The 14,982-nt window shown below is 41.3% G+C and overlaps 1 protein-coding gene across 2 annotated transcripts in view; it reads right to left on the bottom strand.

The window, feature by feature from the left end:
- LAPTM4B (lysosomal protein transmembrane 4 beta) overlaps positions 1-14,982 on the bottom strand; it is a 64,033-nt gene that overhangs the window by 40,347 nt on the left and 8,704 nt on the right. For both annotated transcript variants that reach the window (XM_026099826.2, XM_026099827.2), the window contains exon 2: positions 6,606-6,717. In XM_026099826.2, the coding sequence (XP_025955611.1) occupies positions 6,606-6,717 (112 nt within the window). The remainder of the gene's footprint in view (positions 1-6,605; positions 6,718-14,982) is intronic.

The raw sequence follows: 14,982 nt of genomic DNA on the forward strand, positions 1-14,982 counted from the left end.
CTGAGCTTGCCAGACCCACATGAGGCTCAGCAGGAGCCAGTGGCCTGGCTATTATTACCCACCCCTTCCGGTACATCTACATCCTGCACCAAACTTTGCCTGCTGTGACACGGCTCCCAGTATCAGCACAACTCATGTGGGTCAGCAGGAACTACTGTCACATCTTCGACCACTGTTGTGGACATGTCTCTCAGTGTAAACAAATTCACAGCCTTAAAAGTGATGTCCCTATTGAACTAAATAGCTAAGTTCAAATTAACCTTAGCAAGACTGGGATCTTCTCATTATCACCACTCTTACTCTGTGACTAACCCAAAGGATGGCCAAGCTAAAATGGGTCTGGAAACAAACAAACAGAGAACAAACACCATAGCTTGTTTTTGCACTAATAGCTTCTGTGCACCATTGCTCACATATCTCTAAAATCTTCAGAAAAGCAGAAAGGAATTTTTAAAAGAAAAACTGGACAAGGCAGGAAGAGGTATCTTAGAGTAGAAATCCTGAAAACTTTAATTTCAACTGAGAATACTACAGAGTTATACTGTTTATTAATAATATAAATGCATGACTGTCCGGAAAGGTAAAGTAGTATAAGAAGCAAAATACTCTTTAAGGTTTTGATTGGAACAATTACAGGAGCCCTATCTTTTTCTTCTATGGCCACTGAGCTTTCAATTAACTTCTCAGTACATTTTAGGAGTTCCTATGAACTGCTGGAAGGAGATCCTGGGGGAAAAACGATGTTTGGCCTTTTCCTATAGACTTCCCTGGATACTATTACTGGCTATAGTCAGAATGCCAGAAGAAAGACTGTATTTCTGAGCCTGACGTTGCATTATTTGGGGATGCCACCAAACACTGCATCTACTTTTCAGAGGCTAAGACAGTGTACAAAGAGAAAAGAGGATGCAAGATATATGGGACATAATCTCTAGAATTCCCAGCTGGCCCGTGAGATGTCTGCTGCTTACAGCTCTGTTACCAGGTGCATTTAAACTACCTTCCCTGATGAAGCATCAGGTAGAATTGGGTCACACTGAAGTGCAAGACAGGTATTCAGACAGTTTACTACCCATCATTGCCTGGAGGCATGTAAGGTGCTAAAATGCCTCCATTTGATCACAGAGCTGCCATGCCATCTAAATATGAATTCTAGTACATGATGAGAAGCATCCCATAGCTAAGGGATGCCTCTTTGGTTGCAGCAAAATGTGGTTCTTTGTAGGTGCCCTCAAGCCTGCAGTGAACCTCAAAGGGCCTGGCTGTTAGCCACAGTGCATACACTTGAATCTTTGCATTATTATCAAAATAAATAATTTGTGCCACTGTCAAATCTCATCCAGGACAGAGGCACCCAGCACTCAGCCCTGAGTTTAGCTGCAGCCCAGCACTCAATGTTTCCTACCAGGTGGCTTTAAGCAGCTTATTTTGTGGATGCTGGGAACTGCCATATAAAGGCATCTAGGGTCCCTGCTTGTGATTCAGAAGGGGCTGACACCTCATTAGTGCATGCCAAATTGCTCTTTGGAGGAACCTCCTTCTCCTCTTTGATTGTATAGGGAATACTGATAGGCAGCTTAGGCATCTGAGTTATATTGCCATGACTAGTCTCTGGCTTTTTAGGTGCTGTAATAGCTGTGCTGTTTGCCTATTATAGGTAAGCTGAATTCTGTCCTCAAGAGAGAGAAGCACCTAAAAAACAAGCCTGTGCTAACAAAAGCTACCACAGTCTCCCCTCACTCCTATTTATGCTGTCAGTTACTCTGATTGCCCCATAGGCATCATGTGAAATCAAAATGATTTTGAATAGACCAGGTACAATCAAGATAATGAAAGAAAAGAATGGAAACAGCCACTAACCCAACAGAAGCTCCTGATAAAGATACTCTTGGATCAATTGTGTTATTTTAAGTCATCAGTTTGAAGGTACTGCTCATTTATTTATTCCATCCATTCTTAACCCCAGTCACCTATTCACTGTCTCCAAGGGGAAGCTGCTTTCATTGTCAGTGATGGCAGATGCAGCAGAGTTACAGGCCTTGCTTTGCTTATGATCACGGCAGTACTGGTTCGAAGCCAGAGCCTAGTAAATTGTTATAAACTTGACATTCAGGCTTTGATCTGACACACTCATGCTCCCAGTATTTTCTGCCTCTCTAGCTGTGCTCTGCCATGCCAGGTCCTGCTTGGCTCAAGCTGGTTCCTTCTCATTTAAGACTTCACTGGGTTTATTGAGCTGTGTTTGCTTAAATTAATGAGAATGAAATTAGATATGCAGCATACTAACTGAGAAGCTGACAGGGGTGTGTGCTTTTTTTTGTAGCAACTAGTCTTGCTGTACTTTCCACGGTATTCATGACTAGAAGAACTCTATTTGGACTAACACAGTATTTCCATACCCTGCTGTTTTTGATGGCTTTTTGAGTTTTTTGTTTTGTTCTAAAGAAACCAGTTGGATTTTTTTCCTCTTACATTTTGCAGTGAGATCATACCTTCTTGCCTGTGAGGACTCCTGCTTCCTACACCAGGGAGAAGGTGCTGCTGGTGTTGGGCAGAGCTCCTGCCATGTCACACTGACTTGCATGGAGCAGCTCAATACACCCAGGCAGCGCAAGCCTGGGAGCAGGACCTGACGGAGAGGTGGGAGAGCAAGGCTGAGAGCACCCCACCAGCAGTGCGAGCATCCCATCGAGGCCAACACAGGAGGCATCCCACCGCAGGAGTTCCCTACCGGCCCCTCTTGCAGATGCGTTTCCCTGCCTGCAAGAGCTGCCTTCCTCCCTGCGCCTCTCCCCGAGGAGGCTGGTGGTGGCTGCCGCGGCAGTGGGCAAGCAGCAAGCAGCAGCCAGGGGGCCAGTCCCCAAGCTGGGACCAGCACAGAGTGACAGAGACATCACATCTCCAGCTCATCGCCTTCCCCAGCCCTGGAGTTCATTGCTGGCTCGTAGCTCCTATGGCAGAGGCTAAAAAGCTCCTGATCAGCAGCCTACATTCTTCAGGCAGTTTTGACCCCTCCAGCCTTATTTACCCAGTAGCCTGGTTTCTTTCCAGCTAGCTAAGGATTATTTATTTGCTTGGTGTATCCTCCAAGCAACTGTGTGAGCTCTGTGCCTCTCCTCCTGGCGGCCGTGGGCCTAATGGCATTGGTGCCCCGGAGCAAGCCATGCGTCAGTGGCGTTTTCTCTCCAGGACAGGAGGGAGGCCAGTGGGAAGGAAAGAGCTTTCCTTACCTTTGAGCCTAGCTCATTTCCTCCAGAGCATGAGGCTAGACAGGAAGATGCAGCCCTGAACAGGCTAAGCTGGGCAGAGATTTCGTTTTTTCCTCCCCCCATGTCATGGGGCTTATGCTACATTGGAGATGCTGATGGAGGGGGGCAAAAAGGTACATGCCCTACAATTTGCCTTCATCCCCAACAGAAATCCAAGCCTGCTATCTGTAGGCTTCCTTATTTCTATTCGAATTAATCTTTTTAGGTCCCAGATGCATGTCACATTCTCCAAAGAGACCATCAATCAACGTACCCTGCCTTTCATTCCTCTGGGCTCTGCACAATCCCCTCATTCGTCTCGTTCACGTGTCCCTGGGCAGGGACACAGGCTGATTTTGGCCCCATTCACTAACGCTGGGATTGAAACTCCCATCAGTTTCTGCAGGGCACACAGAGAATTTCTGTCCTAGTTTTCATATGGTTTTTGAAGCATTACATACATCTGCGACACTGTGGAGGTAGTAAATAAAAACAAGCAGCACATCTGCTGGGCTGTTAAAATGTCAGGATCACAGTCTGCATATCTGGGCAAGCTGAGCAGGAGTCTCAGGTGAAACCCTCAGGAAAGTCAAGATGATTTATAGGGCTTTTCCATCTTCTGCACAGAGATTATTAAAATCTTTTAATAGCAGAGGTATTACACTGGGCAGCTAACACATTTCTAGTGTTTCCTAGTCCAGCTTCTAGTTCATAAACTCCCTCAGGCCCTAAGGAAATAGTAAAAATAAAAATGAGACTAACTGGACTCAGTGGAATATCCAGTAGAGTAGAAAGCCTAGAGTTTTCCTTGGTTCCCAGATGTGAGTCAGCCAAACCACACACACCGGTGTCCTCCCAGTACATCCATCTGCCACATGGCAAATCTTGGCAGGTTTTTTTTTTTTTTTTTTTGCCATTGTTCGCTTTCTAAAAGAGAAGGCATAAGCTATAATTTACAGCTGTTTGTAAGTGCTCAGGTAAATACTTCCTCTGCTTAGTAGAACAGTCATTGCAGACCCTATGGTAATGCCATAGGAACCATGCTAAATCCTGAAATTATGGATAAGAAGTCATTTGCAGAAGAACTGATGCTACATTGGCATTTTCAGACATTTTGCACCAGACTGGCTCTGCTTCTCTGCATGTGACAGGACCTTTTCCCACTGCAGTAACAGAAGTTTGAAAATACTCCATAAACCAGGCCTGTGCATACTTACAAATAAATATGAATATAAATATTAAGGGAATCCTGGTTTCTTGCAAGTCAAAGACAAATCTGTCATTAACTTCATGTGAGCCATAATTCCACTATCAGTTGATAAGTTTATTTTCAGCTGATATTTTCAAATGTTATGTTAAAGAGCCTATCTGGAAAGGGAGTAACAATTTAGCATGCAAAGTCTGTGTCTATTTTTTTTTGTTTGCTATTGGTAGAACAGTATTGAGAATAATGGCTACTAATCTTTCTGTCATTATTATTTGTCAGCACAAGTGCATATTGTTAACAACTTTGAGACCTGCATTGACATTGATGTATCCTGTAGTCTTAACTTACTGTATTTTGCGTACATGGTTTCATGTAAGAATGTCAGCACACGTAACGAACCTAGGAAACATTTCTTCAGAGAAAGACAAATAAAAACAGGACAAGAGAAGAACCTGTGAAAATCTGTCTGATGTTTTATCTCAAAAAGAAAATGCTTCCTTAGATTTGAACAAATGTGATCATACTGTAAAAAAACCCCAAAACTAATTCTCTCTTGCCAACTATTTCCAGTAGCTAGAAAAGCCAGTAGCCCGATTCAGCTGCCTTTACTCAGTAAGGCATTAAACCCGAGGGAGTCAAAGAATAAAAGGAGACATTAATTCAGATGTTCATTCGTAATTTAACTGCCTGGCAAATGTTCCCTTTACCAAATGGAAATGAGGTTGCTTGGCCCACAGGCCATCCTTTTACTGTCTTTCAGGGTTCACTTCAGAAGCCTCAATAAAAAATACAGAAAATACAATTTTCAAATGTAGATGGAAATCCCCAATGTACTTGATCTGACAGCTATAGCATTACAAAACAGAATTACTATTTTAAAGCCTTGGGCACTGGCAGGCCTCTGATGTCGGCTATATAAAACCACACTGACAGACAGTCATTACCAAGGTTAATCTCTGAGAATTAGGACAAGGCAGTCAGTTTTAATATGTCAGAAGCAGCTAGGAGCCCATCTGTATCTACTACGGTCCTTACTTTCTTAAACCCAGTTATATAAAAAGATTTTTACTCAGAAGTTGTAGTTGCTTTCAATCAAGACAAGTAAAGTAGCAATTGCCCCTATGCCCTCAAGTTATCCCTCAACTGATGTCCAGGAGCTCTGACACACCATGGTCATAATTATTTTTCTCATGTGTGGAGCTGTTCCTTCTCCTGCTGATATTTTTATGGACTTTAGTGGGAATAATGAAAGGACTTAAAACCTTTTGCTGTGGATGTGTGTCATTCTGAGCAGCAAGATATCGCTATAACTAGTATGAGACCTTATTTCAGATTATAGTGTTGATTGTATCAGTCTTACAAGCAAAACTGCAGATAAACAGGCATTTTTATCAAAATCACAGAGAGGAGAAAATTTTCTAGATACTACTCAAAAATTTAAAACAGACAAACAAGCAAACAAACCAAAGCACCATCAAATCATTTAAAACAGTCATGGAAGAAAGAAGTATTTTTCCTCACAAGAGATGGGAAGTTTCTGTTGGAGACACAGATGAGCCTAAATCACCCTTCCCTGAAACTGTACTGAAGCTTTGCTACATCCTTTGGCAAGCAAAGGAAGCAGCTCTGTATTATTGCTAACACATCTATGACTATACTGTTAATATTTATTCTTGCATCTGTTACAACAGGCTTGCACAAGTCATGCCATATGCACATGAGGGGTGCGTAAATATGCGCAATGGGAATGAACACTTTCAGACAATTATATAAATAGCAGCATGTATCTTTATGCATGTACAGGCACTAAAGGACACGCTGCATGGAGGTCCAGAGACTCCACATCACCCTGTATCCCGCAAAATCCCACTGGGAGGTTCCAGCATCACTTAAGGGATAACATCTCCATGTCAAGGAGATGTCAAGGCTCTGTCCTCACCTAGTCAGATAAGATTACTAATATAACAGACAAGGTTACTAATAGGCAACCTTTTTGAACTGTGCCATAAATATACCTTTCACAATAAAAATGTAACTATAAGACACCGAGCTGATGAAATAATTAAAGTATAATAATTACTGAAATTATAGAATAGCTACATAAATGCTGGAGAGCAATGAGTGCTAATAGTTAAATATTATGTACTTACTGGCATCATCCATAAATTCAAATTCGCCCCCTAACTCAGCAGTCGTTAAGTGGTACTGGTCAGGATCGGTCAGGGCGCTCAGCAGGATCAGCAATACCACCGAATTGATAACCTACAGAGAGGAAGAAGGAAAAGGGTCAGGGTATGGAAGTACACAGTGAAAACACTCTGGAAAAGATATGCCCACCGCAGGCTATGCTAACTATAGCAGAGGTTGTGTTTTGACTGCAAAATTGTAAGTATTTAACTGACACTTTAATTAGTTTGCATAAACAGGATATATTTCTTCCCCAAGTGGCAGGAGAATGAAACACAGCATAGGTTACCCCTTTTCCTTCAGACTCCCTCCCCACAACATCGGACAAGTTACCACTGCTCTTTCAGATTGTAAAACATGCTAAAACATCCATTTCAGTTTTTTCTGTTACAAAAACTGGTATCAACTAAAAAATAATCACTCCGAGATTATTATAAATGAGCACTGTAGTCAACGATTATTAGCATGGCAGAGCTGGAACTGATGACATGTCCTGTTAAATTGCTAGATGATCAGAGAGGAGCTGATTTGCTGGAAGAGACTGAATTTTAAGAGAGGCTGTGGGAGACAAGCTGATTCACATGAACCTCCTAAATCAGGAGGCCCAGGGAGACAGGAGTAGGTGGCAATATTAGCCCAATGTCACATGCACATTTTCCTATGTCACATGCCACAGACAGAAATTCACATACACTAAGACTTTGTATATGAGATGCAATAAGTAAGTGAACAAAAAGCAAGAAAATAATATAGAGTGAGAAAATTCGTAGAAACTAATTGCCAAGTATCAGACATTAGAGGAATGCAGAGGTAGCCAAGAGCTGTATTTTAAAACAGATCTGAACAAAATGCTCATATCACATTGAGGTGAGTAGGACTAATTGTAGAAAAAAAGATTGCTCAGTATGAAACAACAAAACCTGGCTAAAAGATTATTCTCCAGGACTGATCAACAGGAAAACTATTAAATAAAAGCTGATTATAGAGTATGCTGGGAAAGCTGGATTTTTATTGCTTCGGTTCTCATTTCAAAGTAATCCCAACCTGACCACAGGTTACTAACAGCAGCAAAAAGGGGTAAGAACACAGGCTATAATAAGACATTAACAGGCTATCTCGGGTAAGATACATGTTTTTTGATGGGTAAATTCCATCAAGTCCAGCCAATTTCAGCTCTGTTAGCAATGATCTTTGAAAAACAGTTGAGAATAGACCAGATTCACAAGACATGGAAAGGGCAAGCACAGTGTGGGCCTTTAAAAAGAAGAAAGGCCACGCAAAGAATTGCTTGCTAGATTGTGAGATTTAAGAATAAAGGAGCCCAAGAACAAATAATCAATCAGTCTCCTTGATGGCACTCAGAACTGGTATGGTCAGAAGCAACAACCAGCATGGATTTGTCAAGGACAAACCATGTTAAACCATCCTATCCTCCTTCTCTGACAGGCTAACGGGCCTTACAGACAGCAGAAAACTGGCAGATATCATTTCTTTCCATCTTAGTAGGGCTTTTGACATTATCCTTTATGAGATTCTCATACGTGAGCTAGGAAAATATCCCTGGGTTGAAAGTGCAGACAGGTGAGTGCTCAGCCAGGTAGGCAGTTGTAATGAAAGAAAAGTTCTGATGTTCTCCAGTATTGTAGAAATACTCAGTACTGTCACTTGTGACTTGTATCTTCATTTATTTTGCAGCCAATGCCAAGCTGTAAGCACTTTAGGAGACGCGATTAAAAAGATTTTGATAAACTATAGCAGAAGCCTGAGATAAATAGAGCATAATTCTGTAAGGACATGTGCAAAGCATTGCATTTGTGACAAACAACTGCAGACGTACAAGAGGAAAAATAACTGGATAGGTAACAGTTCTTCAAAAAGGGGGTCTGGGTATGACAGTGAATAGACTCTGACCGTGACTCAGTGCCATCTTGTTAGCTCCTCTCTGCTGCTGCGTCATGCTGGGCAGTACGGCAGGAACACGGGCGTTAGGCTTGCAGGGCACCCTTCCCTCTGCAGGACCACGGCGTCCCCTTCACAGGGCTTCAGGAACTTACCAAGAAAGACCCTGGGGAGGATCTGACCACAAGAACAGAGGTCATCGGGCTTCCAAAAAGCATGACTGGTGGAGAAAAAAACTGCAGTTGTTTAGTCCAGTGAAGATTAGATGGAGGGAGATGGAGAGATGATGGAGTCTTTCATATGCAGGAAGGCAAAGAAAAGAAGAAGGTAATAAACACTTCTCCAGATACACTGGGAGGTGAGCAAAATAAATTACAGCAAAGGGAGATTTAGGTTAGACAACTTGCAGAGCAATAAGAATAACCAGGCAGTAGAAAAGATTGTCTAGGGGTGTTAGGGAGTCTTCACCACTGCATTTTTTTATAGAACAGTTAGATAACTTTGTGTTGGGAATGCTGTAGCCATAGATGGTCTTGTCTTGGCATTGAAGATGGATCAGATGATCTTCAAGATCCAAACTTATATTCCATAAGTCCTCTCAATTTGTAACATTGTTTATAATTTTATACTGCAATCCAGTTATTGCTTTATACTCTTTTGTAGGAAGATAGAGGATAGATGCCAGAAATAAATGTTACTTAAGAGGAGTACTCAAAATAATCATGCAATCAGGAATTACAAATGTATATAATGTTGATATTTTAAAGGCATACAAGTTTAATCTTTTGTACAGATACAGAAAGATTCATAAAACACTGATCTAGGCACTCTACTTTCTCCACTTGGATATGTCCAGATTCAGATTATATGTTTGTCAGCACAGTCTTTGTGCCTCTCTCTAAAACACAGGATATGTTTGCTTGATCTAAACTTGATCTAAACCTCCTGCAGTCAACGGGAATCTCTCTAGTGCCGTTAGTGCATCACTTGTCTTTCTATCAGTTTTTTATCCTGAGCTCCTCATAATAGTCTCTGAGCACCTTCCAACTGTACTGTCAGCAGGGCAAATGAAAAACACCATGTATTTATTCTCTCAACTTCTTTCTGGTGTGCACAGTTGGATGTATTGTATTTGATTTTTGTTTTGAAAGTGATGCAACTATAGCATTTTGAATAATGCTTTAACAAAGAAATTTAGTATGTCTAAAAACTTACTGATGTAGCATCTTCCTAGGAGACATAATCAAGCAAAAGAGCATAAAGTGATTCCCTGCTGACATGTGCAGTTGGTATGAGGGTTGAAATCTCTGTTATAGGAAAAGCAAAGTAGATGTTGCTATTTTCTCAATAGAGCCACAATTTCCTTCAAGATATTTTATATTACTTCAATAACTAATAATGTAATGACTAATCAACATTATGCAATGTTTCAGGAAGAAACTAATCCCTATGCCTCCCCTATGAGACATGTTGTCCTCCTTTCACAGATGGAAAAATGGACATATGTTCAAGAGCATGCATTAGGTTGGTGTTCACCAGTGAGAATAAAATGCAAGATTTTCCACTCAACTCAGAACGGTGACCAGCTGGTCCTACTACTGCTTATGGCCATAGTGCTGCCCAAAGTGATAGGACAGGGCACTGCGGGCACCGACAGCCCCCACCGTCCCTGCTGCCCCCCAGGCTCCCCCACCCTGCCCTGGCCCAGGCCCCCATTTCAGCCCAGCCCAGGGCCCTCAGTCTCTACCCTGTGATGCCACAGCATTGCTGGCTCCAGCCCCGGCTCCTGGGTGGACTTCTCAGACGCACATTTTAGCGTGTCTCCAGGCCTGTCTCTGGCCCCATCCCCTTTGGCTGCTGGATGGCCCCTGGCCCTGGTCCAGCGCGTGCCGTGTTGGGGGCTATCGATGAACCCCATTGCCAGCCCCCGGCTCAGCCCCACGGCACGGTGCTCGTCGGTGCCAGCACAGCCTGCACAGGGCACCCCCCCCCATCCCGGCTCGTCCCCCTTGGGAGCAGCCCCGTTCCTGCTGCTCCCCTATGAGATTTTTCTAAGAGGACAAATTCAGCCCTTTTTTGGGAGGGTCCCTGAAAAGGAACAAGTGAAATGACGCTACCTTCTCAAAGCCTTGCTCTCTTTGGCTCTGTTTGTGGACTACTTAGCACAAATGTGACTGAGAACAAAAATGCGAAATGGTATTACAGCAAAGCACTGCGTTCTGCACAAAAACAAACAGGGGAGTGAAGCTGTTACGGATAATGGTGTGAAACAGGGTGACTGATCTCGGGCTGAAGAAATAGCTCTTGAGAGGCACCAAGAGTGTCCTAACAGGAGACTGCACATGGGAGACAGTTCTCACACAGACTCCTAAAAGTGCCCAACTGTCCTGTTGCCTAATACAGGAAGAAAAAAATCTTGCTGCTCTGGCAAACAGATGAAATACATACACCTTCTTGTCAATGTAGGGCAGGAAAAGAACACAATGCTTTTGCACAGAGCCCAAAATGTTTAATGAAAAGAGAAAAATGGATTTTTCCCACTATGTACAACAGGAAATATTCTGGAAGAGACAGCTGGTCCAAATATTGAAGCATTACTTGGATTTCCTATTTTGGTCTTATCAAACATGATTTTAAATTTGACTACAAGATATTTTAAATAGCACCAACCACATGTGAGAATGAGAAGAGAAAGGTTGCCTGTGCTGAGAGCAGGACTGGTACCACCAGCCACTCTTACTGCTTTCACTTCTGCAGCAATACAGACCTAGAGCTCGGCAGCTATGTCTGACCCCAGGGAGCTCTGCTAGTGTTTTGAAGGCAGCATCCAGAGTTTATAAACTATATAATGCACTGAAATTTCAGACCTCTGCCACCGCAGAGTTAATTGTCTTCTTTGCCGTATCATTTGCTTCAGCGATCAGCAGTAAACTATGGGGACCCGCAGAGATAAAACATAGGAGAAAGATGATGTCAGGAACCTGTGTATCAACGGGTGATGCGAAAATGAAAAACACAGTATCATTTCAGACTCTTCACAGAACTGCATGGTATTTATCCCCTCTTATCTGACATTAAACTAGTTCCAGTAGCTCCTAAGAACATATCATTAATACAGATCTTTTTCTGTTTCCTAACTCAAAATAAAAGGGGGAAACATTCAAGCCAGTGACTTAGATATAAGTATATAAATACTAAAAGAATTGTCAGGAATTATGTTAGCTAAATTTCTTGCCAGTTCTGTCTAGCTTACAGGCAAGAGTTGAAATAAAATGGCTCTGATAAAGCAGTTTATAAGAGGAAATATTAAACACACTTTAATTTGACATGTTGCATTAAAAACACACCAATGTTTCTATTAAACACCACAGGGTCTGGTGCGCAAATATTCTATTACAGTTCTCTCAACAGTTTCCAATGTGGTGAAGAGAGGTCCTTATATTTATAGGAAAAACTAAGAAAGAACTAGTTTTATTTGTACTGAGAATTCAATTTGTCCCTGGATCCATGTATGCAACATTCTGTACATTGTCTCTTTGGTGAAAAGATTTATGCACACTTTTAATTCTGTGGCTGCTTTCAGCCTCACTGAACTCACGAGAGATCAGCAGAAGCTCCTTCCTTAAACCTCTGCTGCGGGGGAGCACCACCCCGTGCCTGTGTTCCCGGCCAGCTGGGTCCTCGACAGCTCCAGAGAGCTGTTCCGAGTTACTTGGTTTAATGACAACAACACCCCAGTAATCTGTAGATGGAAAACCATTTGTTTAGATGAGGGAAGAAAAACAGAAAACTCGAAAAGGAAACTTTGCTGCTATGACATAGAAAATAATGAAAAGTTAGATTTAATGAAAACAGTCATTCTGGATTAACATCCTCAATTTTCTGTAATCCGTATTAGTGAATTAAAATTGATCGATGTAGGGGGCTAATTACCATAAACATCACCATAGTTGAGTCTATAGTCCTCTACCTGACACAGTATTACTCACCAGATGCAGGAGGAGATGGCGTTTATGAACAAAAATGGTTGTGACTGAGCAGTGAGTAAGAGCAGATTTCTGCAAGGATTTCGAAGGGTGGACCATCTCTGGGATTGCTAATGAAAACACCTAAACCTTGGCTATGTTTTGAATTGGCAAATACAATTACAGCAGACAGTAAAAATCCACAATACTGGAGGATTTAGTTTGTTACCTCTACAGAGATATCACTGAAGGAAACCACTTATTACATTATTTTTGCTAGCAAGATATCCTAAATGTTTTTAATAAAACTGAAGAAAGTCTCAAGCAAAACCTCATATATTCTGTCCCTTCCAAAAAATCTCTTAGTAATTTCATGGCTGTAAGTATCCATCTGCTACAGAAGCAAAACCCCACTCCTAAATTTTTTTGCGCCTTGAACCTAAGTTAAGTATTCTACACTACTGTTTAGTATAGTAAGTATCTTATACTACTGTAACTATTTTATACTACTTGGATATTTGAAGTCAGTATTACTATTAAAAAAAGTGAGAATTTATGGAATATGTATAGTTAAAGTAATCTGAACATCCTTAACTCTGCTCCATTTATCTTTTGCTTCCCATTTGGCATGTTCTTTGCATTTTCTTGCAGGGAAATGTTTAACATAGAAGACATTAATAAAAACAAGAACACTTTTTTCCATTAAGAGGACACACAATCCTGCAGCACAAAACAACCTTTTCACATTCAGGTTTTAACTGAACAGTCAGGGAAAGCATATATGTTTTTAATTCTAATTGAAAAGAAAACAAGGATGCAATTTTAGGAATAACATTTTGACAGCTGTCTGACCACTGTGGATAGGAGGCAAATGGTGTGAGAAGGAACAAGCTGTCTCCTATCTGCCCAGGTTTCTTTATAGATCTTATGACAACAATTCATCATCTGCCTCAGAGCGCATAGGATCTAGGAGCTGTATGTGAGGATCTAGGAGCTGTATGTGAGCACACGTCCTTTAGTGGTTTGAACTCCTAAGGAAAGAAGGAGCAGGAGAATTCTGGCTGTCAGAGAAGATCCTTCTTGCTTCATTTCTCCGCTATGGAAGCCTTCTGCCTCACGCTACTTAAAATGTATCTACTCTCTAACGCAGGGGGTAGGGACAAGCTACAGATATGTTAGTGATACACAAAAAAAAATGAATGGTACAAGGACGAAAGCCCAGCCACATTTAGTTACCTTTTTCCCCAATGAAAGCATAACACTCTGAAGGGAAGCAGAAACATGGCCATGTGAAGACAGGTTGAAAGGAAATCCTTCATGCCATTTACTAGTGGAGTTCATTATCAGACATTATTACTGAAGCCAAAAGGTTGGAAGAATACAGAAAAGGATTAGATGTTTATTCAGAAAATGTATGTGTTTAGCTATATTACAAATCATCTTAAAAAAACAAAATGTAAGCCCTAATGCTTCAAGCTATTGACCAACCTTAAAAAATAATAGGGGAATAAAAGAAAATGCTTTCCCTGCACAAATCATTCTTTCTTACTACCCTGTGTGGCTTCTTAAAGCATATGTTGCTGGCTGCTATCTGAAATACTGCACTGCAATAGAGAGAACATTAGTCAGATCAGAAGTAGCAATTAAGTTTTTATGTTCTTTAATCTGGAGAAGATGGTTGAGTCTGGAATTCTGTGGCTTATTTTTTTGATATTACTCATGAGAAGTTAAAGAATGGTCCAGGCAGGCTCAGACTAGCATATTATAGAGAGCATATTTTAGAGAGCTGCATAAAATATTTTAATCAGACTTTATATGTAATATCAACTTGGATTATTATAATGACACTAAGGCATTGAACTTTAAAGTCTATGCTGATTAAATTGATATAGGAAGTCCAGCACAATTTATCAGCACTCTTCTATACAAATGACTCAACTAATGCCTACTGCCAGCCTTCTAGCAGTCCTAAAGCCCAAACCACAAGAGGCCTGTCACTAATGAAATATGGTAATGACTAAATTTGTAAAGGAAAAATTAGATGGAGAGACTGTGCAGGATGCACACTAGAGATTTCTGCCTCCCTAGAGATACAGTTTAATTTGTTATATAGTTAAACTTAGTCCTTTCATGGTTTAAGGAAATAGGATATTTGTATGTAAATTTATTGGTGGAGTCTTTGTTATTTTTACTTCCCGAAAGTTAAACCTGTCTGAGCAAGGTCCTGAAAATGACTGCTGAGATCTTCTGCTCGGACTAGGGGAAATATAACCATATTCCCATGTTCATGTTGCAACACTGACAGACTCACTCACAGTTTTTACCAAAGCACATCCTGGTTCAGGATGCTGCGGAGAGCTAGCAAAGAACTGGTGAGTATTAAAATCTATTTAGAAAAAGAGTTGTTGAAACCATCAGTTGGGATTTGTTTGGTTTCTGCATTTGTTCTTTACTTCCAAAAATGGATGGTTGAGTC

The sequence above is a fragment of the Dromaius novaehollandiae genome, chromosome 2 (genome assembly GCF_036370855.1).
Source record: "Dromaius novaehollandiae isolate bDroNov1 chromosome 2, bDroNov1.hap1, whole genome shotgun sequence".
NCBI classification, from domain to species: domain Eukaryota; kingdom Metazoa; phylum Chordata; class Aves; order Casuariiformes; family Dromaiidae; genus Dromaius; species Dromaius novaehollandiae.